The 25,966-nt window shown below is 27.3% G+C and overlaps 1 protein-coding gene and 2 long non-coding RNA genes across 5 annotated transcripts; 1 reads left to right on the forward strand and 2 right to left on the reverse strand.

Moving 5' to 3' along the window:
• Positions 1 to 1,708: 1,708 nt before the first annotated feature.
• LOC112702498 (bystin) lies at positions 1,709 to 8,554 on the reverse strand. 3 transcript variants are annotated; one of them, XM_025753554.3, is made up of 12 exons: positions 8,334 to 8,554; positions 7,627 to 7,989; positions 7,362 to 7,488; positions 7,200 to 7,251; positions 6,738 to 7,065; positions 6,267 to 6,346; positions 5,561 to 5,608; positions 4,658 to 4,804; positions 4,364 to 4,436; positions 4,210 to 4,285; positions 3,917 to 4,016; positions 1,709 to 2,208 (listed from the first exon to the last, which is right to left on the reverse strand). In XM_025753554.3, exons 2-11 carry the CDS (start codon positions 7,930 to 7,932, stop codon positions 3,937 to 3,939), a joined length of 1,317 nt encoding a protein of 438 aa, XP_025609339.1. In that variant the 5' UTR covers positions 7,933 to 7,989; positions 8,334 to 8,554; the 3' UTR covers positions 1,709 to 2,208; positions 3,917 to 3,936. The 3 variants fall into 3 exon arrangements, with proteins under 3 accessions (XP_025609339.1, XP_072055239.1, XP_025609338.1); XM_072199138.1 differs by having other exon boundaries at positions 8,315 to 8,537; XM_025753553.3 differs by lacking the exon at positions 1,709 to 2,208 and adding an exon at positions 3,215 to 3,346.
• A 3,941-nt stretch (positions 8,555 to 12,495) lies between these two features.
• LOC112702499 (uncharacterized) lies at positions 12,496 to 15,452 on the reverse strand. Its single transcript, XR_003154160.3, has 3 exons — positions 14,899 to 15,452; positions 13,320 to 13,421; positions 12,496 to 13,209 (listed from the first exon to the last, which is right to left on the reverse strand). It is a non-coding gene; the product is annotated as an uncharacterized lncRNA (long non-coding RNA).
• A 6,207-nt stretch (positions 15,453 to 21,659) lies between these two features.
• On the forward strand, positions 21,660 to 24,724 carry LOC112702500 (uncharacterized). The gene is made up of 6 exons (XR_011864267.1): positions 21,660 to 21,839; positions 21,935 to 21,988; positions 22,110 to 22,185; positions 22,272 to 22,383; positions 22,505 to 22,590; positions 24,212 to 24,724. It is a non-coding gene; the product is annotated as an uncharacterized lncRNA (long non-coding RNA).
• Positions 24,725 to 25,966: the final 1,242 nt, after the last annotated feature.

Consider the following 25,966-nt stretch of genomic DNA (forward strand, 5'->3'; position numbering starts at 1 on the left):
TCAGAGAAAGAATCATAAAGGAACAGTTTTAATCGTTTCATTTGTTTTTTTTCCTTTTTTTCTTAATTTGAGGGCTTTCTTTGTGTGAAGGAATTGACGAAAAAAATAGAAAAGCGCTCATCATACTAAATTTATTTGCTAGGAATCGGTCGAAGTCCTCTACCACCACCACCACCATTGATTTTGGTCTGGTCTATTATAGGAGTAGTTTTGGACTCCATGACAAAGGTTTTAAAGGTACAAATTGGGTTATAGAAGGTTGAAAAAGTGAGTTGAGGTTGAGAGTGAGGGTAGTTTGGAAATTTTATTAAAAAATTAATAAAAAAATTAGGATTTGGATACTTTTGTCATACGAAACCCATCTTCCATGGGTACATCATTAATTTTCTTAGTTTATGAGTACTTTTGTCCGCGTTTGTAAATTTCATGGGTACTTTTGGTAGTTTTTCCTTTTTTTTTTTCTTTGTTCATGTTTGGTTCAATTATTTTTATTTTTTTACAATAATAATTATTGATTTAATTATTGATATAATTCTTTTGTTGAGTTTTTGGTAGTAATTTAGGTTAATGTTAAAATTTTCGTAGTAGTAAATGGTAGAAAATAATGGTGATTATAATAGTGATGAAGTATATTAAAAAAATAAAATTGACATTTATTTTATATATGTGTATTTTATATATTATCATTAAATACATTAAAAATTTTATGTATTTTTGTGTTTCTATTTTTTTGTATATTTATATATGTATCTATCTATATCAAAGACACTAACCAATCACGACCTTAATTCATATATGGACAACTTGTAAACATGAAAAGCAAGAAAGAAAAAAGATCGGGGAGGGTAGGGGAATTTTCCTCCTAGCCAGGTAATAAGAATAAACTATTTTAATACAATCGCAATAATGAAGTTAGCTTAATTGAATTAAATGGTACTTAGCTTATATACTATTATATATCTCTGTCTAACCTAATTTTGTCGGTGATCTTTTGTCAATAAATCATATGCAGGTAACACTAATTCAATTTGTAGTTTATTCCTAACTTCAAAATTGAAATCTTATGGTTCTTAATCTTTAAGTTTTTTATTTTTTATTTTTTAAAAAGGTACTATAAGCTTAGGTATTTAAACAAAACAAAATGTAAAATTTAATTTTAAAAGCTTAATTAAATTTGTTTGGCTTGAGCTAATTAAGACATTACATACACTCAATTTCTTACCTTAGAAAGTGTGATATATCATTAAAAAAAAAAAAGTTTGGCATAGATTACTTGTTTCCTGTGCTAAAATCTTATAATTTTTTATGCTAGTGAGATAAGAATAATAAAAAGTAAATTATAAATTTTTTAGTTATAAAAAATTTAATACTATATTATATTTAAAAAAACAAATTATTAAATAAATATACATAGATAATTTATTTGATTTGATTTATTATTATTATTATTCATAAAATGCGATGATGTTGCTTCATTTGTCTCCACATCCTTGATCCAACCTTGTGGATCACGTTATTATCGTGCAGCCTTTAATCCTCCATCTTTTGTTAGTTTTTTGTGTTCTCATCTCATCTCATCTCATCTCATCTCATCATGCATACCCATTTAGAAAAAAAGAAAAAAAGAAAAAAAAAAACACACACACTGTTTCTATGTACCAAGGGGGCATATAGTTGGTGGAACTAAACTGTGTATGTGAATAAGACATTTGGAAAATCGAATCACATTAAGGTCAAAGAAAATGTGCAATGTGATATAGAAGTTACAAGATAGGTTTGATAGAAATTACCATCCTAATTCACCTTTAGGATTCAGAAATTTTAAGGCAATAGGTTCAAGATCTTCTTACAAATATTCGAACACAAGTACCAAATTAGTTTACCAAAACTTCCAAAAAGGACCCAACTCAATTTTTTGGCCGCTCAAGCTTTTCACCATTAATTCATTTATTATGTGCAGTGAAAATATTACTGTACAAAAAACTAATTCATATATTTGATCAAAGAAGATATTCTCAAAGATGTTATCGTACACCAACGCAAGTTGGTACAGATGAATGAGGGTCTGTGTTTCTTAACTATCTCTCCTGGGTTCGATACTCACTGGAAGATGGAAATAGAGCTTGCTTGCTTAGGAGGGTCGCCCACTTTGTGTACCTCTACAGTACTCGAGAAATTAGTCATTAAATTTCCGACCTAATGGATACCCTGGTTCAAACAAAAAAAAAGATGTTATGCGTGCGTCTATTCATCTCATATCAGCATGGTCAATGTGAAACAAAAATTCAATTAATTATCCACACGACACAAACTTATAAATTTGGACAAAAACAAGTCTATAATAGGGTTTTTTTAAATAAATAAAATAATATTTTAATTATTAAAATAAATAATTTATAACATTTGTACTGAAATGCGTCCGCTTCTTTTATCCCGTTTACTCTTATCTCATTTACAATATAAACGAGATAAGATAACAGGAGATAAGGCCAAATAGAAAATGTAATTTATATATCATTTACAGTGTAAACGAAATACGTTTTATCTTATTTCGTTAAAATTATCTTATTTCGTTAAAATTATAAATGAAATAGGTGAATAATTATAACATTTATACCGTAAATAAGATCCGTAAAGACATTTTCAACAATTATAAAAGAATGTACAATTATTTATATTCTCCACAAACATTTCAATACTTCTTTTCTACTTATTTCTTCCGAAAATAAACCAAAATATCTATTAATAGTGGATACTTACATTTCAATACTTCTTTTCTACTTATTTCTTCCGAAAATAAACCAAAATATCTATTAATAGTGGATACTTAGTTGTAAATGTATATAGGAATTGCGAATGAAAAATAGTGATAATGGAAATAATAGTGTGTTTAAATACGTGTTATCTCCTTTACACTGTAAACGAAATAGAGAAACAAAGCATTTTCATAAAAACACTACAACTTATTTATTTCGGTAATTAAAACATTTATTTTATTTATTTTAAAAAATCCCTATAATAGTGTTTGCCTAGAAATAAAACTAATAACCAATCATCAGTAAATATAAATAAAATATTTAAAAATATTCCAGTTATGGACCAAAATTGGCGGTAGCAGTAACACAATGTGCAGCCACCCTAGGGAATATATCCTTCAAAATTATAATAAAAGCAACTGACATTAAAAAATTTTTAAAAAAAATATTAAGTTTGCCTTTAGCATGATGAATTATATTTTGCTACTCTAATGGAAAATAATACTGTTATATAATACTAAAGCTGCAAAGCCACCCACTGATTTAAGATGATTGCAAATCCTAATTTTTGTTCTCTCCAAAAAACAAACCTACGATGGAAAACAAGCATTTCAAGGCTTCAAAATCTAAATTAAATATCTAAATAAATAAAAGGTACGGATTCAAGATTGTACAAAGCTAAACCAACACATACATTCACTAAAAGTTTTGGAAGGAAAAATAAATAACCTATTTATTTCAGAATATAATGCTGATAAAAACTACACAAACCAGGCAGTATTTACTACTTAGTAATATTACTAAACCAACAAATTATGCCATGGATGTTTAAATTCTAGCTTCTGTTTTTTGTACCTGTTCTCTGAAGTGAAGGTATCATTTTCAGATGGTAAAGCGCCACCGGATTAATGAAATAAAAATGATTACCATCTTAAAATTTATTGATCCAATGGTAAAACCCCTTATATTACCTTGTCAACTGGAATCTAAAGTGAGATCCTCACTCACTAAAGAGGATCCAAACTGCTGTGACACTATTGTCATATCAGATATTTATTCAATTAACCAACAATTAATCAACACAACTTACCAAAAAGATGAATAAATAAAACAGCATTAAAACTTGAAACAAACTACTAATAACAATCTAAAGATTGTACCAGATCCATATAGAATTAAATTAGTCCTCCTCCATTGGAACCTCTGGAATGTCAAAACGATCTTCTTCAATGGGCTTGATAATCACAGATACTGGCGAAGGTACTGGGTATGTCAAGGAAACGGCAGGAGGTATAAAAGGACAAACAAAATCATGATTAGGAGGTTCCACAATATTTAGAGCTAGACATGTTACGTTTAATACACAATTCCTTATTTCTCAAGATTGAAAATTGCTTTAAAATTGTCCATGCATTAAGCCAGAGCATTTAGAATCTCTTTAACAAAAGGATATAGATTGACATGAGATCTTCCTCCTTTTCACCTCGGTTTCGGCTGTGGTTCAGCTCTCTAATAATTTCAGGTGTAATCTGTAGCAAGGGAAAGTAAATTATGACCAGAAACTTAAAACACAAGCAAAGCAGCCCAGACAGGGATATGGAACTCACTAATCTATGACTTTGCTTTTCAAGTAGAATCCTTAAGTTATCCTTGTCTTCCTTTAGCAGCTCATTTTTGTACCTGAAAGAGACCTCAATCGAGAACATTAGATTAGAAAGCCTGCTGGAAATTTGATGATAATTACTACCTGGGACAAGGTAGATTATTAAGGCATCGACAACAAATTGATGGACATCAAGACTCTAAGAACATTTAATAACACAGAAATATTTTTTAAAACATTAACCAAGTGGGAAGAAACATTTATATCAAATGATCAAGGGAAATGGCAAATCACTGACCTCTGCACAAATGCAAGAAGTGTCTGGTGCCATATAACAGGCATTAGTCTAGTGTCGTCGAGAAATCTTATAAAGTGAGCCACTACTGCATCAACAACCCGATACGGCAAAGCATATTTCTTCTCCAGTAAAATCTTTATGAAATAGCTGCAACGATTACCACAAATTGCCATGACATATTAAGGAAGAAAAGCTATTTTGATCGGATGCTTTATAGTGCTATATCATCTAAGACATGAACAAAGCAAATTAATTAAATCAGAATGCATTAAGGCTGTCCAAAATCTTTTGAATCCAATGTTTTGGGAGAAGACCATTGGTTTACCAGGCCCTATTATCGGGAATCCAATTAATCCAACTCAATCCATAGAGGTCCCAAAGGGGGTGGTCCTGGCTCTCCCAACAAGAACTTCTCTCATTTCCAATAGTCGAACCTCCTAGTTATAACCCGAAGCTTTAATGTTACATGGAACATTTTCTAATGAACTATATTATTTATTAATTAACTATTAAAGATTAACTTTATTTCATTTTTTTATAACAATTCACAGTTGATGTTATTGTCATTATGTATGCATCTTTATTAACATTATATGGGCATAGGGGGAAAGAGCGAAAGGAAAACCTTTGGAAATATATGCATACACATCTAAACAAATCATCCTCTATTTGAGATAGAACTAGGCATCTAGTATCTATTTGGTGCAAAGCATATGGTCTTCAGAGGACTTTCACTCAAACATGTTGAGAGCCTGGAAAGCTACAATCCACCGATGTACTGTTTTTCATGGTATTTTTTTATTTGGGAGGATCTTTTTTCCTCCATTTCTTTCTATTTGCTCTTCTATATCTTAATGAAATTTTTTGTTATCAAAATAAATAAATGGTTACAAGATTAAATACCTTGTGGTGCCACAATATTCCATCCTTGCCAGCCTCAATAGCGCAGCACTGTAAATAGATTGAGAGTTTTCAGTGAGTCTTGCATTGCAAACAAATCAATTTATATTTATTCTACATTAACATTTATGCACCAGGTATCCACCATTAACAGTAAATTTTCAAACTTTGACTAGCAGCAAATGCAAGGCTATCCTGCCTCTATAATATTGTATAACAAGATCGATTTTCTTTTGTTGTTATTGCTCAAAGCTGACATCAAACTGTCTTACAATAATAATATTTAATTCAATCCACGTGATGGTTTAAATTTGGGCAATGTCCACAATGCATCTTGCTAAACAAGGTGCATCATGCTTTGAAGAGCACATATATACAAACCAATTATTTGAACATTATAAACTTCTCCCGAAAGCTACTGATTTTTTAACAATGGCCAACACCCATAAAAAGCACCACCACTCTTTTATTAGATGCCTCTAAAAATCTAGACATCCATCAAGTGATCAACAACATTGAATATCAAAGAGAACATAACTAATTACACTATCCTTTCACCAATAATGATATGTTTCTCCAACTAAAGTCCAAGAAACCAACTCAAAAAAACCACTATACAACACATTTTACTGAACTGTAAGATACCAAGCACTAATGATGCTGCCAAATATTATAATTTCACAAGGCATAATTGACAAAGTTCACATACCTAGAATGGAATGAAGGAATAGAAACCTTTGACATGGCACTTCCGATAATGATCGCTTCCCTATTCTCGCATCTGCAAGACTGACGGTGAAAAATATTGTCAGATTTTCACAAGAAAAATGAATTAACATGTTGAGTTATAGATTGTATTGTAAACTAGTTTGTGTAAACTAGCATTATAAATCTTATTTGGCTTCAATAGCCAAATTCCAAATTATGATCACTAACAAACGTACATGTTTTTGTTCATTACATAGAACTTAAACCCAAACTAATCCGGATATAAATTGCTCTTTCAAACTTCTTGAAATTTAGAAATCAAATAGTCTTCAATATGCCAAAAGCTTAAAGAATACTACTATAGATTCAAATCAATTTTGCATTGCATATCAAATACTATCTGATAAAATATAAACAAATGATTTACAAACACAAAAGGTCAAAGCAATGTAAAGTATAAATAATTGCATACCTCACAGAGTGGAAACAAAATTCCCTTAAAGAATGCACCAGGTTTGTATAATGCCTTTTTGAGAGTTTCGTATACACTAAAATGCAGCTTTTTACTTTTCCTTATGTCCTCTCTCACTCTTGGAAGCAAGACAAGCTTGTAGAACCGTTCTGCCTTTTTCGTATTTAAATTAGAAGCAAAAATCCTAGTTACTTGATACAAAGCATGTGGTGACCAATTCTCAGGTTCGGTCAAATACAATATCTCTTCCCATTGTGCCATGGAAGGGACGGGTTTGATTGCCTTGGGTAATTTACCAGTGGTATATTTACTAAGTATTGTCCCTACTCTGCAGAGAGAAAATAGAAAATCAGTTGGGCATAATATCAAGCACATAGCAAGGTGCTAACAATCTCAACAAAAAGGAAGTTGTCCATCTGAACTCTATATGAACATAGAAAATTGAATTGGATTCACAATTACCCCTTGTATAAGTCAATTACGAACTGGTCCAATTTAGGCACCGATTGATGTTCTGGACAAAGAACAATATCATAAATAACAAGAAAGAATAAAAAGTCAAACCTCAAAAGAAAAGGAAACAACAAAAGTCGAAAAGGAAAAGCGGATGAATTCCAATGATACCCAAAGAAACAGAACCAGCCTTTTCTTTTATTTTTTCAACAATGAGATCTGCAAGTGTTTTCTGCCGATCCTGCCGGTTCGACAAGAAAGCCTCTATTATTCTCTCGTCCTCCTCATTAATATTCTCCTGAATTTTCAATATTATGAACAAGGAATAATCAAACACACTAATATAAATAAGCATATAATAATTTGCACTTTAAGATGCAGGCGATTCAAAGGTGCTACAAATGAGAATTTTGCATCAATGAGAGTGTTCACTCACTTCATATCCATCAAACTGGCTTTGAGTCTCGTCAAATCCAGGAAATTCATCGATATTGCCATCCTCGTCTTCTATGTCGATGGGCAGATCTTTAATTTCATGGAAGGAACTGTTGACATTCTCCTCTTCCTCCTTCTGCTGAATCAAAGCTTCCTTCATGATCTTGGAGGTGATGTTCGAATCAATCAACTTGGCTTCCTTCTGGTGCTGTTTGGGAGCTTTGGTGCGCTTTTTCCGCTTCACAGACTCAGTGCCATCAGGAGCAAACTGCTCTGGATTGAGAATCCTTTCCTTCCTCTTCCCCATTGATGAAGCGTCTTCTTATCCACCAAAACTGAAAACCGTCTCTATTGGTGTTTCTTTCTGCAAGAATCAATGGGAAAAAAAAAAGGGTTATAAAACTTGACTCAGTGATTAACAATGTTGAGGCATATCAGCATATGGTCATTAGTTCAACCGGTAGACGATATCATAATTAAAAATGCATTAAAACCCAAACTAATTGTCGCTAACACAATTTTTTTCCGATGAAAAAGCAATTTGCATGCATAAGGCAACAAAAATAAATTCGTAACAAACAGCAATGATATGGAAAACCGTAATTGCATTTACATAATCATTATATGCTCATTTTTTTTAACCAATAATAACAATATTGAGTTTTCAAATTAAAATCAAGGTTTCTTACCCAAAAAAAAAGGGTTTACCTGCTCCACTGCTGGCAATGTAAGGCGACGGATTGGTGGTCGCGGCAGCAACTCTCACAGACGGCAGGAGCGCTGCAGCAGTGTGGTCAGGGGAGCTTTGTGGTTTTTTAACAAGAAAAGTTTTACGTGTTTGTAGGGGAAGAGAAAGGCGGATAATATTAGGGGTTTGGAGGGTTTTTAAAGTGTTTTTCACTTTTCAATACCAAAAGTCAATTTCAATTGAACCCTACAATAAATACATTCACTAGGATTTATTGGTTTTTTTTTTTTCCTACGCTTGTTTTATATACGTTTTTATTAAAAAGTAATTTATAAAAAAAGTCAAATAATTTATTTTTGAGAAAAAAGATAAATAAATTTTTAACTTTTTAATTCGAAAATACATAAGTTTTTAATTAACTAAAAATACAAAAATATCCATAACTTTCTAAAATACAAAATATTTAAATTCTTTATTTAAAATATATAAGAAAATATTAATTTTTTTTAGAGAGATTTAGATGTTTCATATTTTAAAAAATAAAAAATATTTTTATATTTTTAATTAATTGAAAACTTATTTATCTTCGAAATAAAAGGTTAGGATCTATTTATTATTTACTCTACCTATTTTTACTTTCTATCTATTTACTTATATTATATTATATATTATTATAATTATAACTATAATTATAATTATAATATATTAAAATTGAGTTTTCTCCCGACCAATGAAATTGAAGTGTCGATTTCTCGTGAATTCATTTTCTCGCCAAAATGAATGCACTATTTTTTTTTCTAAATTTATTTTATAAAAATATCTTTATTATAATTATACTATAATTATCATTTAAGTAATAATGCATAATTATACTAATTTAAAAAATATCTTTATTATAGTTATATAAAATCAATATTTAATGCATTATTAAACTATTTATCAATTATCAATCGAAATAATTTTTAATCATTTTAATAATAATAATAATAATAATAATAATAATAATAATAATATGATAATAACACCGATTATTAATAACCAATTTATATTTCTCTAAATAAATTTATTTTAGAAAAATATCTTTATTATAATTATATTACAATATTACAATTAAAATTTAATGAATAATGCATAATTATACTAATTTAAGAAAATATCTTTATTATCTATCTATTCTATTTATTCTATCTATCTATCTATCTATCTCTTTCTACTTAATATACTAAAATTGGATTTTTCGCCAACTAATGAAGGTGAGGTATCGATTCCTCGTGACTCCGTTTTTCCTCCAAAATGAATACACTTTTCTCTATTCTAAATTATTTTATAAAAAATATCTTTATTATAATTATAAAATTAATATTTAATGAATAATACATAATTATACTAATTTAGGAACATATCTTCATTATAATTATATCAAATCACTATTTGATGCATTATTAAATTATTTTTCAATTATCAATTGAAAATACTTTTAATTATTTTAATAATAATAATAATAATAATAATAATATAATAATGGCACCGATCGTGGTAATCATGATAAGAATATTTGATCTAATCATAAAATGATCAAATCTTATGATATTAATAATGCATATTAATTTTAAATATTTTTAGTCATTTTAATTATATTAATTTTAAAATATTGATATAATTCTAATTCTTATTTATTATCCAATAATAATAATAATAATAATAATAATAATAATAATAATAATAATAATAATAACAACTTGAAAAACCCGTATATAAACTATTTCAATTATCCGTGTATTATTATTAAAATTTTATCTACTTAATCTATCTATTTATTCTATTATATAAAAATCGGATGTTTGCACTTAATGATGGAGCTGACGTGGCATGCTTCGAAAAGTGTTTTTCGATTTAATTATTTTAACTCATTCAATACAATTTATTACTATGACATAATTATATCAGCTAATTGATTTGATTAGATATTTAAATATTAATATAATTTATTATAATATATATTACTTAATTAATTTTACTACATTAATTGTAGTTTGTTATATTAGTTAATTAATTTATTCATTTATAAAATCTGAAATAAAATAAATAATTTGTTGTTTATTCTAATTGAATTCATTAAATTTAATTCCACATTATATACGAATTTATAATAATTTATAAATTACTCTAATTTTTAATATTCAATAAAATAATTTGTAAATCACTTTATATTATATATGTATTAACAAAATATTATATATATTTTAATGAGTTAATTAAATATTATATACACACAGAAAAATAAATACAAAGATGATTTATATAATATTGATAATATTATATTAGCACGGTGATTGTTTTGTTTTGATATCATATAGTATTGATAATGATAATATTATTATATAGTATTATATAAACTTTCTAATATTAATATAAAAAATTAGAAAATTATTCCTTATGGCAATCATTCTTAGTAGAATAGTGTGTTCCTTATATAGTATTGATAATTGTTGCTTAATTTAAAGTAATTATATATTGGTATTTTAAATTTATTTTTCAATAATGACCTAAATAGATAAATCTAATTGAATTGAATGATTATATAAAATATTTTATATTATTAATATACTAAAATTAAATTCATTTTTCGGTACAGAATTTTATAGGTAAATTTTATACAAGATTTAGTTATTTTTTATTTTTTTTAATTTGTTTTATCTGTGTTACTTTATTTAATTTTAAGTATCGTCATATTTACAATTACCACTAGTATGACATTTTATAAAATATGAAAATCAATTTTTTTTATAATTTAAATATATGTTTGAGTTAATTTTAATATAACTTTTTTAAATTAATGTTATCTTTCATTTAAATCTTAATTAATTTAAAATACAAAAGTACTAATATATTTATTGTCTCTTTAAATAATAATAACTTTAATTTATTTACTATCTTTTTTTCTTTTATATTTTGTTTAGTAAAGATAATATATAGATTAGGATAGAATTAAAAAATATTCTATATGATGCATGTTTGGCACTGATAAATTCATATGAAATAGAAAAGAAGAAAAAAGAAAGCTAAAGAACACTGAGTTGAATGGTGTAAACAGATTCATTGAAGCCAAATGTATGTGAATTCTCATGTCTCATCTCATTTTTCAAAATTCAAACACATTTTAAATGTATGAATTTTAATTATATTTGTTTTTTTCCTCTTCAATAAATACTACAATCTCTTTCTATTTTTGCTATAGGCTTGTCTTTTATTTAAAAAAACATACAAAAAATATAAAAAATAAAAGAAATTAAAACTGTTATTATATTTTAAAAAATTAAATGCTCTTTTAATTAAATATCTATGTAATTTTTATCTAGATATATAAATTGTATTTTAATATATTGAATGGTAAATATAAAAAATATATATAATAGATAAGTTAAAATAACGAATAATGAAATATCTATCTATTCTATTTATTCTATTATATAAAACTCGAATTCTTGCACTTAATGATAAAGTTGACATGGCATGTTTCTTAGAATGTCACTACTAGAAATGGGACTTTTTTTGGACGAATTTTGAGACGAAATTGAAATAAATTTCGAACAAATTAGGGACAAAATTTTTCTTTCAAACAAAATTGGGATAAATTTTTTTTGTCCCAAAAAGCCTTGTTGCTAATTTACATTTCGTCTGAAATTTCAAATAGACATTTATCTGCTAGATTTCTAATTATTACGAGGTATTTTAGACGAATTTCAGACAGATTAGCCAACATAAAGACAACGTATTTCAGACAAATTTCAAACAGAAAAATATTGATTTTTAGACAAATTTCAAACGAAAAATATACTCTATTTCAGACAAATTTCTAACGAATTTAGTCAAATATAACAAATTTTTTTCGAACAAATTTTAGACAAATCAAATATTTTTTTAATTAAATTTCAGACAAATTTAATTTAAAAGAATTTACGTATTCGAAACAAATTTTAAACAAAACAAAAAATTATTTTCGCACAAATTTAATATAATATTTCAAATAATTTTCATACAAAATAATTTGCTATTTAATATATAAATATTTTAGAAAATAAATTGTATTCGATTTGCTTTTTATATTAAGACCATCATAATCTTTTTTTCATATTACATCATCGAAATTATAAACACATAATAAAGTCATGAAAAAGCCAATTACCATAAAAGAGTTAAAAAAATATTTATTATTAAAATACTTGTCCATAAATGTAATCAAACTAAAATAAAAAATAATTAAACTAAAACAAAAAAAATCTTTAAAAAGGTCAAATATCATGAATAAAATCAAATGTACTAACTAATTCACCTAAAAATTCCTTAATCTAAATCAGAAAAAACATATACTCCAGACATCAATCACTCATATTATCATCCTCATCATCACTAGAGCCTGTCCCAAACTCATCATCCGCAAGAACAGACAAACATGATTGAAAAAAGTGGGAGATTCAACTTTTTATACAAAGCATGAAATGTCTTTTTAGTAGAACCAATTCTTTTTTGTTGAGCTTTTAGTTGACGTCCTTGATCCTTTAACTTATGCTCAGCATCATTCAACTTAACCTTTTGCTGTTCATTGATCATTTCTTGCTTCTTTGCCTTTTCTTTCCACATGTGAAGTTCTTGCTCAATATTTAGATTGTCTTTGGATGTCTCTGAGCAATTTCCGGAATCCAACTTTAAAGAGAGATCTAAACCAAAAGAATTTAAACCAAAAGCAGCTTTCTTTTTCTCCTTTGTCATAAATTCGTTCCAAAGAGTGTAATCATCTGGTATATCTAGGCTTTCCTCTGATGTCTCAATATCTCCCTCATTATTCAAGGATAAAGCTACTTGAGAAAGTTCTGTCTTTCGCTTCTTAAATTCGCCCTACAAAACCAATTCATTTTAATCACAACTAAATATGCCATAAACAAATACTAACACAGTGAAAATTATTTTTGAAAACGACAAAAAAAGAACAAACTAGCATCACATACAATGACTTTCTCAGATCTTTCGTCAATCCAACTTTTGTCCTTTTTGGTGTGGCATTTAGTATAAACCTCCTCTAGAGAAGGTTTTACTCCCGTAGCTTTCTCCTATAATATAATAGTTTTAATTGATAGGAAAGAAAAAAGAATAAGAAAACATTGCACATAATAAGAACAAGACTAAAAAGTTTGACCTGATCCTGACCTAACCTGTTTTCACCCCTAATTAAAATATTGAACTGAAAATGCCTTATAACTTTCTATAAAACATGCATTCATTATTGATTGTCAAAACCCCAAACTACTTATTCAAATCGATATCATTATATGAATTTTTCTAATATGATCATAATAAAAGACTATAATCTATATATGCATGTATCATATTGCCGTAACAATTTTGCTCCATAGAACAGGAGATAATGCTCCAATTGTAATAGCAATTCCATAAGCCATGAGTATGAAATGCTTAAGCTGCAGGAATATAAGTAATAAATGTCTTGACTCTTGATATAGAATGAGTGTACTTGATTAAGAATCTAGGATATTATTACTACAGATCTGCACCAAACATCATCAGCTAACACCATGATGATGATGAGTAAAAGTATTTCTGTATTTTCCTCTCCAAAGTCACAAGGGCCATAACAAAATTGAGTCCCTTTGGGCCACAACAAAATTGAGTCCCTAGAAGGCTATACAGTTTAGCTAGCTCAAGTTGAGCAAGAACCAAATGAGCTTTAGTAATATTACAATTCACTTTGATCAATATGCAGTTTTAATAATTCAAAGACGAGCTTATAAACAAATAATTGATATCACGAGATATATTGCCAAATCTGCTTTATTTTTATTGATAGCATGAATTTTTTATTTATTTGAGAAGATTGCTTACAAATTTAGAGAGAAAGAGAGGGGGGAGGGGGGGGGGGGGGAAGGAACAGACAAATACAAGACATAAAAAAATTATCTGAACTAAAATTAAAACGAAAGCATTGCCATCATTGATAATGATAGTTACTCTGAGGCAGCAGCTCTAATTTTTTGCCTCAACTTTCAATTATAATGTTCCTGTTCAAAGTTGATAAAATAAAAAATGAACATAAGTTACTAGTTTCTACCAAGTTTATTAACAAAAATTTTACAACCAAAGATCCTTGGTCTAAAAGAGAGGTAGCAGACGCTCTTGCAGAAAGGTACAAAATCTCGCTCTATACCATTCAACTCGTACCACTTTTGGCTATGCAGGCACCAATGTTTTCAACTCTGAAGGATATCTAAACGGCTCAACTACAAGACAAAGCTGTTACTATATGCTATTTAACATTCAACATGGCAACATTATGACTCCAATTTGACAACATTCTGAATGTCAACAACTAAAGTGGGATAAACCAACACTTCAAACCGCATTTCATGGAAAGTTTCCCTTTAGAGTTTAGTCAATCAACAACACCTATGGTTTAGGGTTATATGGATCAAACATTTAAAAAAAGGAAATTAACAATAAACAATGAGGAAAGGAAATTAACAATGAAGAAAGAAAATTTATGATAAACAAAGCAATGTAACAATCACTACTCACAAAAATTAGAACCTGGCAGTGGCAGAGGACGCACAGAGAGAAGAAGAAAACAAGGGCAATCCAGCGAAGCTAGAGGGTGGATGAGGCCACCTCAGGTGCGGTGTTTGAGGCTGGCGGGGGCGTGAGTTCTGAGACCGGCGGAGGCGCCCACATGCAGGAGGCAGAGCAGTTGTTCGCGATTGAAAGCTGTTACCTAAAGCGCGAGTCACAACGGTGGAGGTGGTCTGAGGTGCGGGATTGGAGGCTGGAATGGTGGATGTTTGAGACCAGAGGTTCGAAGGTCTGAGAGTTTGAGGGTCGAGCGCGAAGCACCAGCGGCGACCACAGACGGGAGGCAGAGCACGCAGAAGGAGCCTGAAGCACGAGCGGCGGAGCACGGGGTAGGAGGGAGGAGATCAAGAGCGTAACTGACCCTGAAGTAAAAATTGAGGGTTCTGATAAAGAAAGTTGGATTTTTGACAAGGTAACCTACATGGGAGAAGGCACTCAAAAACTGAAATATCTGAAACTAAAAGGCGGTTATGAGTAAAGTTTTAATTTTTTTGGCGCAAAGTAAATTAGGGGCTTTGAAATAATTATATATAACAAATAATTATGACGAAAATATATTCAATAAGTTATGAAATATTGTTATCTAAAAGATAGATATTTAAAAAAAATATATTTAATATTAATTTTAAAATGTTTAAATTAAATTATATTTTTTAATTTTTATTATATAATAATCTTTAAAGATAAATATTTAATAAAATTAAAATTTGAAATTAAATATCCCTTTTACATTAAAAAGAAAAATGAGCAATTTTTCATCATTAGATGTAAACTCACACCATTAAAAATATCACTGATGGCTAATTAATGGCTACAAATTACAAAATTTGCTGAACTCTTAGCATTTCTCTAATTTATTTTTAAGATTTTTATATATTTAATTCTTTTAGATACATTTTATCTTAAATTTGTTAAAAAATTAAATTTTGAATGATTATAACGTAAATAATTAAAAGAATAAATTAAAAAATAATATGAGGTAATTAAAAAAATCAAAATTAAATACAAGATGGTATATAACAATTTGTATAAGAAAATTAATATTAAATATAATAAAAATAAAAGAATAAAAAAAATAAGAAGATAGAGTATATAAAAAAAATAAGAAGATAGAATCTCCCAAGTTTAACTAAAAAAAGTCAAATATAATATACAATGATAGAAAAAAAAACTAATAAAAATATAGTTAATTTAGTTCTAAAATTTATAGTTCTAAAATTTAGGATTATATAAGTATATTTGTTAAATTTGTTTATTTAATACTGAGTACATACTACCTGAATTAAAAGAGTTATGATAAATAATAGATTAACTTAATAAAAATAAATTATTAACTTAATAAAAAATTAAATAATCAAAAACATATATTTAATGAAAATATAATTTTATTTTTTAAAATATTAAAAAATATATTTAAAAAATAAACCAACTAAATTTCATGGTAACCCCACCAGAAGTACCTATTTCGTTGTCGTCAGGCACAAAATGACTTCCCCACCAGAAGTTTCAATTCGCGTGCGCCCCTCCTGAGATGACGACTAAATCCATTTTGCGGGTGCTTTACGAATAATAGCCTTGCGCATTTTTGTAAAGCTTTCTGCATGCCTATTATGGGAATTAATATATTTTATTTACTTATTTATATAAAAAATTCTGCATAAATAAACACTAACGTATCTATTAATCCAATTTTTTAAAATATGTATAATAATAAATAAGGTTTATTAGTATGATGATTATTTTATATTTTGACCAAGAGGTTTTGGAATTGAAAGGTACAAACAAAAACTGTACCTTTTTATAAGATATATAATTAAGGTTATTTTAGGAAAAAGAAACTTTATTTTAGAATAGTAAAAATATTTGGGACAAATGATAGACTAATTTAAAATATAAATAATATTTTTATACTAAATTTTAAAAGTTTTTAATAAATATTTGAAATTTGTTTGAAAATTGATGAATTTTTAAACGAAATTTACAAATGATGCTATTTTCCTCTCAAATTTGTGGAAACAATTTTGTCTACTTCGAAGGGTTAGTTATAGTAAAAGCATTTAAGACTAATTATAGACAAATTTGGGATAGAATTAATATTTTTCAAAATGCGTCTCAAATCCATCTGAAGTTAATGTGCATATTCAGATGGAATACAGATGAATTATAGTTTTTGTCCAAAATGTGTTGCTAATCTGTATGAAAATTTTGGCGCCATCTAAAAAAAAATTGGCGCCAAAATTTGGGACAAAATTTAGACAAATTTAGGATAGAATATATTATTCCAATGTCTCTACTAAAAATTGTTCAACATTTGTCTCAAATTTGTCCGAAATAAAAAAGTCATTCAGACGGATTAAATTTCGTTTGAAATTTTTGTATGAAAAAACCTTATTTCTAGTAGTGTGTTTCCTGATTTATTTCTTTTAACTCATTAAATACAATTCATTACGGTGGATTAATTATATCAACCAATTAAGATATTTAAGTATCACACAATTTAATATTATGTATGTCAATTAATTGAATATAATTGTTAGAGTATAATTAGAATCAATTAGATCAATTAGCATTATTTAACATATATAAATATTTATTATAGGATATTACGTCTTTATTATTTCGATTCTCTTAGCACCTGTAAATACCCTTCTATATTGTATTATTTTACACAACTTAAATACACACAAACATTTTTTCTACTGCTCTCTCTTACCCTTTCTAATAATAATAAGTACAGTTTAATTTAGTTATAAGTTCATTATTTTATAGTCTTTTATAAAATAATCTTTTTTATCACTTTGGATATTTTAACTCTTTTTTTCTTTTTTTTTTCTCTTTACATGTAATTTTGTTGTGCATTAACTTTGTTTATTTAATGATGAAAGATACTCATGTTAATTCTATTATGTAATAGTTTGTTTTTATCCTATGTATTTTAATTTGTATAGTTACTATTGATCTTACTATTTTCGATTTTGTTGCTTTTGTTTTATTGAATTGTTTTTTATTTTTTATGACTTGATAATTAAAAAAAGGCAAAGAACAGAAAAAAAAGATGGTCAAAGACGAAGGTTAAAAGTCTAAAGCAGCAACATCATTCCTCGACATTATTATTAATATGAACTTTATTATTTCTTTTCTAACATTGTTTAATACAAGCTGCGTTTATTTTTCTTAATTATTATTAATACTTTTATTCTTTTCTTCTCTAATTATAAATCTCCTTATAATAATTTTTTGATCGGATATTTTTTTGGTCTAATAAATTTTTTCTCTATTTTTTGTTAAAAATAATTTATATTAGAAAAAAAAGATAAAAGTGAATTTTAAGATTCAAATTTAAATAAGATGTGCAAAGGATAACTATTGAATTCATTTGGTCGATTTAAACACTTTGTATTATCGTCATTGAAAATTTCAAATACTATTATAAAATTCTAAATATTTTTATTTTATTGTTCTTAAATTATATATTATATCGTATATTTGAAGAGTTTCATCTTTTTAAAAATAAAGTGTGACATTATATACTTTTTTAGATACAATAAATAAATAATAAGGTTAAAGTGAGTAAATAAATTGATTATATAATAAGATACAAATTTTTAGAATTTCTAGCATAATTAACAAATTTTTAGTTTCAAAATAAATGTTTACTCTATTTTTTATCTTTTATTTGATTTTTTATAATTTTTCTTGATTTTTTTAATTAATTATGGTTGTAATAACTCATCATAAATTTGTATTTTGTAAAAAATATTTATCAATCATAAAACACAGAAGACTCCAAAAAATTTAAAAAATATTGATTAATCACAAAATATAAAATTATGAATTGTGCTTTAATTATGTTGTAAAATATAAATTTAGACTATTTAAAATTAGTTTTTTACCATTAATGTTAACTTCAATCATAATAAGGTAAAAAGTAAAAATTGTATATAATAATTTAATTTTATTATTTATACTACCAGAATTATTCTTTAATGTATTATATCCTATTTATTTTTATTCATTGATAATCTTTAGTTCTCTATTTTCAATAAAAATTTAAATTGATTAAATAGATTATTTTTCAATTAGTAATATAATTATTGTGATATTTACTTTGTTCAGTTATATTTTTTTAATTTATATAATCTGATTAATCATCTCTTTCTTATTTTATGCTAATTTAACTAATTAATGTTAATAAATTTCAATTATTTTAATTCTTGTAACTTTTTATTATAATAATGTATTTCTATTAATGTATTAATATAATTTTAATATTTATATGTCATTAATAATAATAATCTCATTTTAAAGTGATGTTTTATTCCAATATATATATATATATATATATATATATATATATATATATATATATATATAATTTATTAAATTATTTCTCTTCTATCTAATAATTTTGTTTCTCTTCTATTTATATTTCTTTCCTTCAATATTTTATTGGTTCTTATTTTTCTAAATTTTATTTTAATTTATGTATTTATTCTTACTATACCTAATTTTTTTATTTATGTGTAATATACATTCTTATATATATTATAGAAATATGATTTGATTCCATTAACTTGCCAATTTTTTTTGAAAAATCTAAAGTTAAAGCACAATTTTTTTTTTATAGATATTTTACTTTAATTTTTTAATAACTAAAAAATATAATATTTTTTGTCATATTTATTGGAATTCTAAGTTAAATATGAATATTAATTTTTGAAATAGAATAAATACATTTTAAATTTTTTGCATCTAAAAATAATATTCTATCAATGTTAGAATTATTTAGATGGATAAGTAATAGTGAATATAGAATTATTTAGGATGGATGGAACTAAGTACATCTTTTTATTGAAAATACGAATTTAAAAATATTATATTCAATTCTCAATAGTCAATCTCTTATTGAACGATTGTATTTTCAAAAGATTTTTGAAAAATGAAATAGTTTTAGGTGTATAATTTTTGTAAAAATTTAATTAATTTAAGATATTTATTATCATTGATTAAAAAAGTAAATTGAAATGACAATTTAATATTTCTATACTCTTAAAATATTATTTATTTATTTTCTAGCATTCTTTATCATATAATGATCACATTAATATAATTTAATTCGATAAAATTATTTATTATCATTTGATTGAATAAAATTTTTATTTTAACTGAAAATTTTAGGATTTCTCAATCTCAAAATTATCCATGTTATGCAGGGGAACCTTCGCTTCCACCATCTCCTCCTGCGTCGCTATCATCTTCGTCGATGAACCGAAAACCTCCATCTCTCACTCTCTCTACATGATCACTTTCACTGCTTCTCTTTGTAATACACTGCTCGCTATCTGCATTTCTCTCTTATATTGTCTTCACTGCCCTCTCAATATTGAAGATGCATCTTAATTCTTACCCAATCATTTTTTTATAAATTAAAAACACTCGATCAAAATATTTTTAGAGTAAAATATGTTTTTGTCCCCAACGTCAAAATTGTTGCTAACGTTTCAATCGTCTTAATCGTCTTTATCTTTATGGCCCCATCAGAAATTCCACAACGACGTTAAACACGAATTTTTAGCCATTTTTGTGAATTACACCAAGTAGACTTCAATATTTAAAAAAAAGTTCACAGAGTAGTTACCTATTATAGTTTAATTATTTTTCGGGAGTTTTCGTGGAAGAAATCATCTCATCATAAAAGTGTTAGCATACACTTGAAATAAGCCAATATGTGATGAAAATAGCAAGATAACCATCAAGTACCATCTATGTGTATTTTATTTTTGAGTAAAATATAATTTTTTAATATTTATAATATTTTTTAAAATTGTTCATAACCTTTAATTTCATTTAATTTTATTCTAATATTTTTTATTTATATTAAAACTACTTGGTTACATGATTACATGGATGTGTAGCATTCCGTTTTTATAAAACATTAAATATAATAATTTTTGTAAAAAAATCAATCATTTTTTTGGTATGAAGAATCAATTAATATGGAATTTGGATCCTCTAAATTTTAAATTTTTACTTTAGAGGATAAAGTGAGATCTTTTACTATTGAATGCTTTTTTTTTCATATTTTCTTCTGGTCCCACCTATGAAATAAATAGTAATAGATCATACTTTACTCTCTAAAGTGAAATTCAAAATTTAGAGGATCCAAATCCATTAATATGTAGATTATCAACATTCCAAAAGGATCAAATTTGGGATGTAAATTTTGTCTAAATTATATAAGCACAAATGTCTAGCCTAAAATTTTTAGAATTGCTGTTATTTTTTTTTGTGGTTGTTCATGGTATCTCTCAACCGACAGATTAAAGACTAATTCGATGCGGATCTGAGTTTTATGTAAGAATTTGTCGTTGGTTAATAAGTTATTACATGCATAAGACAAGATTTAAACTCTCGATATTTGATTAAGGGGACGAGTGAGCTGATTACTTGGTTAACCCAAGTTGGTTAGAATAGTTGTTAATTACTAGACCAAAAATTTAAGAAAGTGAAAGGATGGGCCAAAGAACAAAGTTATGGAAACAAAACTTGTCAACGGAGCCCAAAATCAACAAAGAAGTAAGAAGGAGAATGTTAAAGAAAAAAAAAAGTAGAAATAAGAGAAAAATCGAAGAAACAGTAAGCCCAAAAAAACACACGAAAGAACAGTAGTAACAAAAACAAGTATAAAAAAAGAAGAGGAGAGTAGATGAGGGGATCACTGGTCCCGAATTGGTTGTGCTTGTGCAGCTGGGATAGTCACCGAGGGACTGAGTCATTGAGGCATAAAGATGAGATCTGTAGCGGTTGCAATAAGTATATAGAGTTGGAATTTGCTCTTCTCTAATTCACAACTCTTAGTCAAAATGGAGTACAGGAAAATCAGGGATGAGGTGTTTTTAATATGTAGCTGAGGAATTTGCTATCATATTTCTTCCATTCACTCAATAATAAACTAGAGTTGATTTGACACACCTATGTGTTGTAGGGTGATGATAGGGAGATCGGCGTCGAGGACGTTGAGAGTTTACGTGAAAAATCGGTTTTGCTGTCTTCTCTTCTTCTGTCTTATATTGTATCGGTTGGATAATTAGATGTATTGTGTTTGCAACTTCACCATTGGAATAGCTTTAACCTCTTTTCCCCTGTTCACTGTTTTGCAGTCCTAGACAACCGTTTGGCCTCCGTGGGAGAAACCAAAACCGATAGCCACAGGGCGAAAGCAAAGTGGAAACTCAAGTCTGACTCCTGCTCCCACTCTCCGTTATCTTTCTGTTCAGTTCTTGTTCGATTTCTTAATCCTCATCCCATTTCTCTTGATATAGGTCAGTTGTTACACTTGCATTGACTATTCTTACTAGTTCGCAAGCCATTCTAATCGTTTGGTCTAAGAGAGCTGGCAAGTACGAGTATAGTGTAACCACCGCAAACTTTCTGGTGCGTATAGATCTCATCTCTATGCAGTATGCACTCATTCCATTGATTCACTTTCTACTTGATAACCCGAGTTGTGGCATTTGACCAATACATGGCTCCTAATTTATTGGTAATCATTTAGTTATAGGTGGAGACTTTAAAATGTGCTATATCCCTTGTGGCTCTTGCAAGAATATGGAAAAAGGACGGTGTCACTGAGGACAATCGGTTAGCATAATCCTTTTTCCTTAAATTTTTTGATCTGATTGTGAATTTAGTGAAAGATTTTGGTTATGTTTTACATTCTGTTGATGAAAAGGGAAAAAAGTTTGGATAACTAGTTAAAGAGGTGGAATAAGGTTTTTCTTACATTGAAAATTTGAGTGACAACTTGCATTTTGGCCATTTACAAGCAAGCACAAAAGCATAAGGTAACCAAAGTACATGTTTCTACGAACTCATAATGTTACTTTGGAAGCTGAAGCATTATACTGAGATTTTGGGTTGTATTCCTCAGGGTGAATCTTTACTACATTTCGATATTCAAGGATGGAAACAGGTTAGGCGACCTATTTAGGGCCTGTCGCTTGCTAAAATATAGAAGCAGGCTCAGGCTTTTTGAAAAGCCTATTTATCTTAGCAACCTAGGCCTAGGTTTGCGGAAAAGCGAGTAGACTTGCTGGCTGTCCTGGGCTTATTTAGATTTAGAAATGTATATAAATGTAATGTAATTTAATCTACTAAACGCTTGTTAGACTTATCTAGCCTATTTTAGGCATTATGCATACATTTAGCCTATTTGAGCTTTAGTCTTGCATTGTGTGCAGTAAAAAAAATCCTCGCCACGAAGCCTTTACCCTCCTTAATGGGACTTCAAGTAAATTTGGGCAGGATTAATTCTCAGTAGTAGAACTTGGATGCCAATGATTCAATTGAGAGAAAAATAATAAATATACATTTTTATTGTTAGTCAATATGTTTTTCTAAATGGCAGGCCAAGCTTAAGAACAAATCAGGCTTAGATTAATAAGTTTTAATATAGGCTTGGCCTGTTTCTACCATTACAAAGCAAAACATTAACTCTTTTGCATGGCATGTTTGGAGAAAGAGAGAATAAAGAAAAGAAAAAGAAAGGGGGAGGGAGGGGGAGAAGGGAGATTCTAAGCAGTAATATTTTCAGTAGGCCAGTGGTTTCACTTGATAAGTTCTGTTGGTGATTTCATCCTTTTATCTAAGCATTATGACTTCTGTATGTGTATGTGTTTCCTTTTCTGATGAGAGATTTTTCATGTTGTCTTTTGTTGGAGAATGAATTTGAATAAGTCGTTGTATATTGTTTCTTGCATCTAGGTTGAGCACCACATTAGATGAAGTTATAGTGTATCCCATTCCAGCAGCACTTTACCTTGTCAAAAATTTGCTTCAGATTGGTGATGCATGTCTATGTTTGTTATGGTCGCAATTGATTATTATGTAACTTTGATTTTGCAACAGATACCATCCAAAATCTGATTGTATTTACTCTTCAATTTTATGGCAGTATTACATTTTTCAATATGTAGATGCTCCTGTCTATCAGATATTAAAAAACTTGAATATTATCAGTACATGTGTTTTCTACTGAATTATACTCAAGAAGAGGTAGCTTTTGTTCTTTATTTTCAATATAAAAAAATTATTGTCAATTCTCATTTCATTGTCATAATCTTTTATTAAGGATTGAGGCAGTGTTTTGTTTCCACAAGTTTAGTTTATTACTTAATACTAATGGCTTAGTAAAATAATATTTAATTTTATTGATCGTATTGCCCTAGGGTTGTCTATTGTTGTGTTTTTATTTGCATTTCAGGTTAAGTGAGATTCAATGGGCTGCTTTTATTCTACTGACTGCTGGTTGCACTACAGCCCAGTTGAATTCAAAGTAAGACTAATCCAAGTCTGACATGTGACCATCACTTTCATACTAATATGTTATAATGTTCTTGTGGTACTGCTGTAAAAATGGCCCCCTATCTACAAGCTGTAATGTAACAAACAAATGTATCGTGGTACTATATAAAAGTTGTGCTGGTTAAGAAATCATAGCTGTGTGTCAGGAACCAATTCTATGGTCAGGTGCTGGCCCAAGTATCTAATTGAAGTGCTAGTGAGGAAGTTGGTTAAGATTGAGAGAAGAATAAAGGGATGAGAGATAGAGTTAGGTGTGGAATCATTTGGTAATTGTAGAGATTAGAAGAGCTCCAACTCTTCCTAGTTTCTATCAGTTTTGTATACCTACTCTTTGCCAAATTCTCAGTATGCGATAAATAATGTTAAATATTATAAACAATAAATATTTAAAAAATAAACATTTAAATTCAAAGTTTAGTCTCTAAATTATTATGTATAACCCTGGATTTTTTTTACATTTTGTATCAGAAAATAATAGGTGTTATTTTTATTTTGTGAGAGTAACTTTAAAAATGTTTGTCATTTAATTTATGAATGACTGATTTTTGTATATAGAATTATTGTTGTATTATTCTCGATTATGTAGGAGTGGTATGTTTTAATTTAATACAGATGTAATCACAAATAAGAGAGTCTTATTTGTATTTTAAAAATTAAAAAAAATAAAGTTTATCAATCAGAGGGTAGATTTTGTATTTTAAAAATTTTAAAAAATTAAAATTCACAGATTGAAAGATCAGATTTGTATAAGTTCACAAATTAGAGGGTCGGTTTTGTGTTTTAAAAATTTCAAAAAAATTAAACTTCACAAATTAAAAGGTTAGATTTGTGATCTCTATATAAAAAAAATACACCAAATTTCATACGATATTAAAAAAATACTATTATGAATTCAATATCAAAATTAAAAGTGTTTTTGAATTAGTTAAAAGAAATTTTTAATCCATGAATTATTTATTTTTTAAATTAATTTATAATATTTTGATTTATAATATGAATGATAATTTATTTAAAATTACAAATATCACAACAAAGTTAAATTTAAAAAGATGAGTGAAAAAATACTTAAAAAACAAAACTGGAGTCTGAAAGATAACCCAAATTATTTGGTACGTATGAATATTTTTTAAAATGTTCAATATTTAAAATTATTTGATATGCATGAATATTTATTTTATGTTCAAGTTTTGCATATGAATATTTTGATTATTTTTTCATCTTTTTAAATTTAACTTTGTTGTTATATTTGTAATTCTAAATAAATTATCATTCTTATTATAAATCGAAATATTATAAATTAATTTTAAAAAATAAATAATTCATGGACTAAAGAATTTTTTTAACTAATTTATAAATCAAATGACAATTTTTGTAAAGGTACTCGTACAAAATAAAAAATAACACTTATTAATTTCTTATACAAAATATAAGAAAATTTTAGTATTATTGACAAATTTTTTTTAAAGGTACTCTCAGAAAATAAAAATAACACTTGTTAATTTCTTATACAAAATGTAAGAAAAATTTAATATTATACACAATAATTTAGAGATTAAATTTTGAATTTGAATGTTTATTTTTTTAATATTTATTGTTTGTAGTATTTAATATTATTTATGCATACTTCAATATTTAATAAAAATTAATTAATTTT

Source organism: Arachis hypogaea, chromosome 7, assembly GCF_003086295.3.
Source record: "Arachis hypogaea cultivar Tifrunner chromosome 7, arahy.Tifrunner.gnm2.J5K5, whole genome shotgun sequence".
NCBI classification, from domain to species: Eukaryota; Viridiplantae; Streptophyta; class Magnoliopsida; order Fabales; family Fabaceae; genus Arachis; species Arachis hypogaea.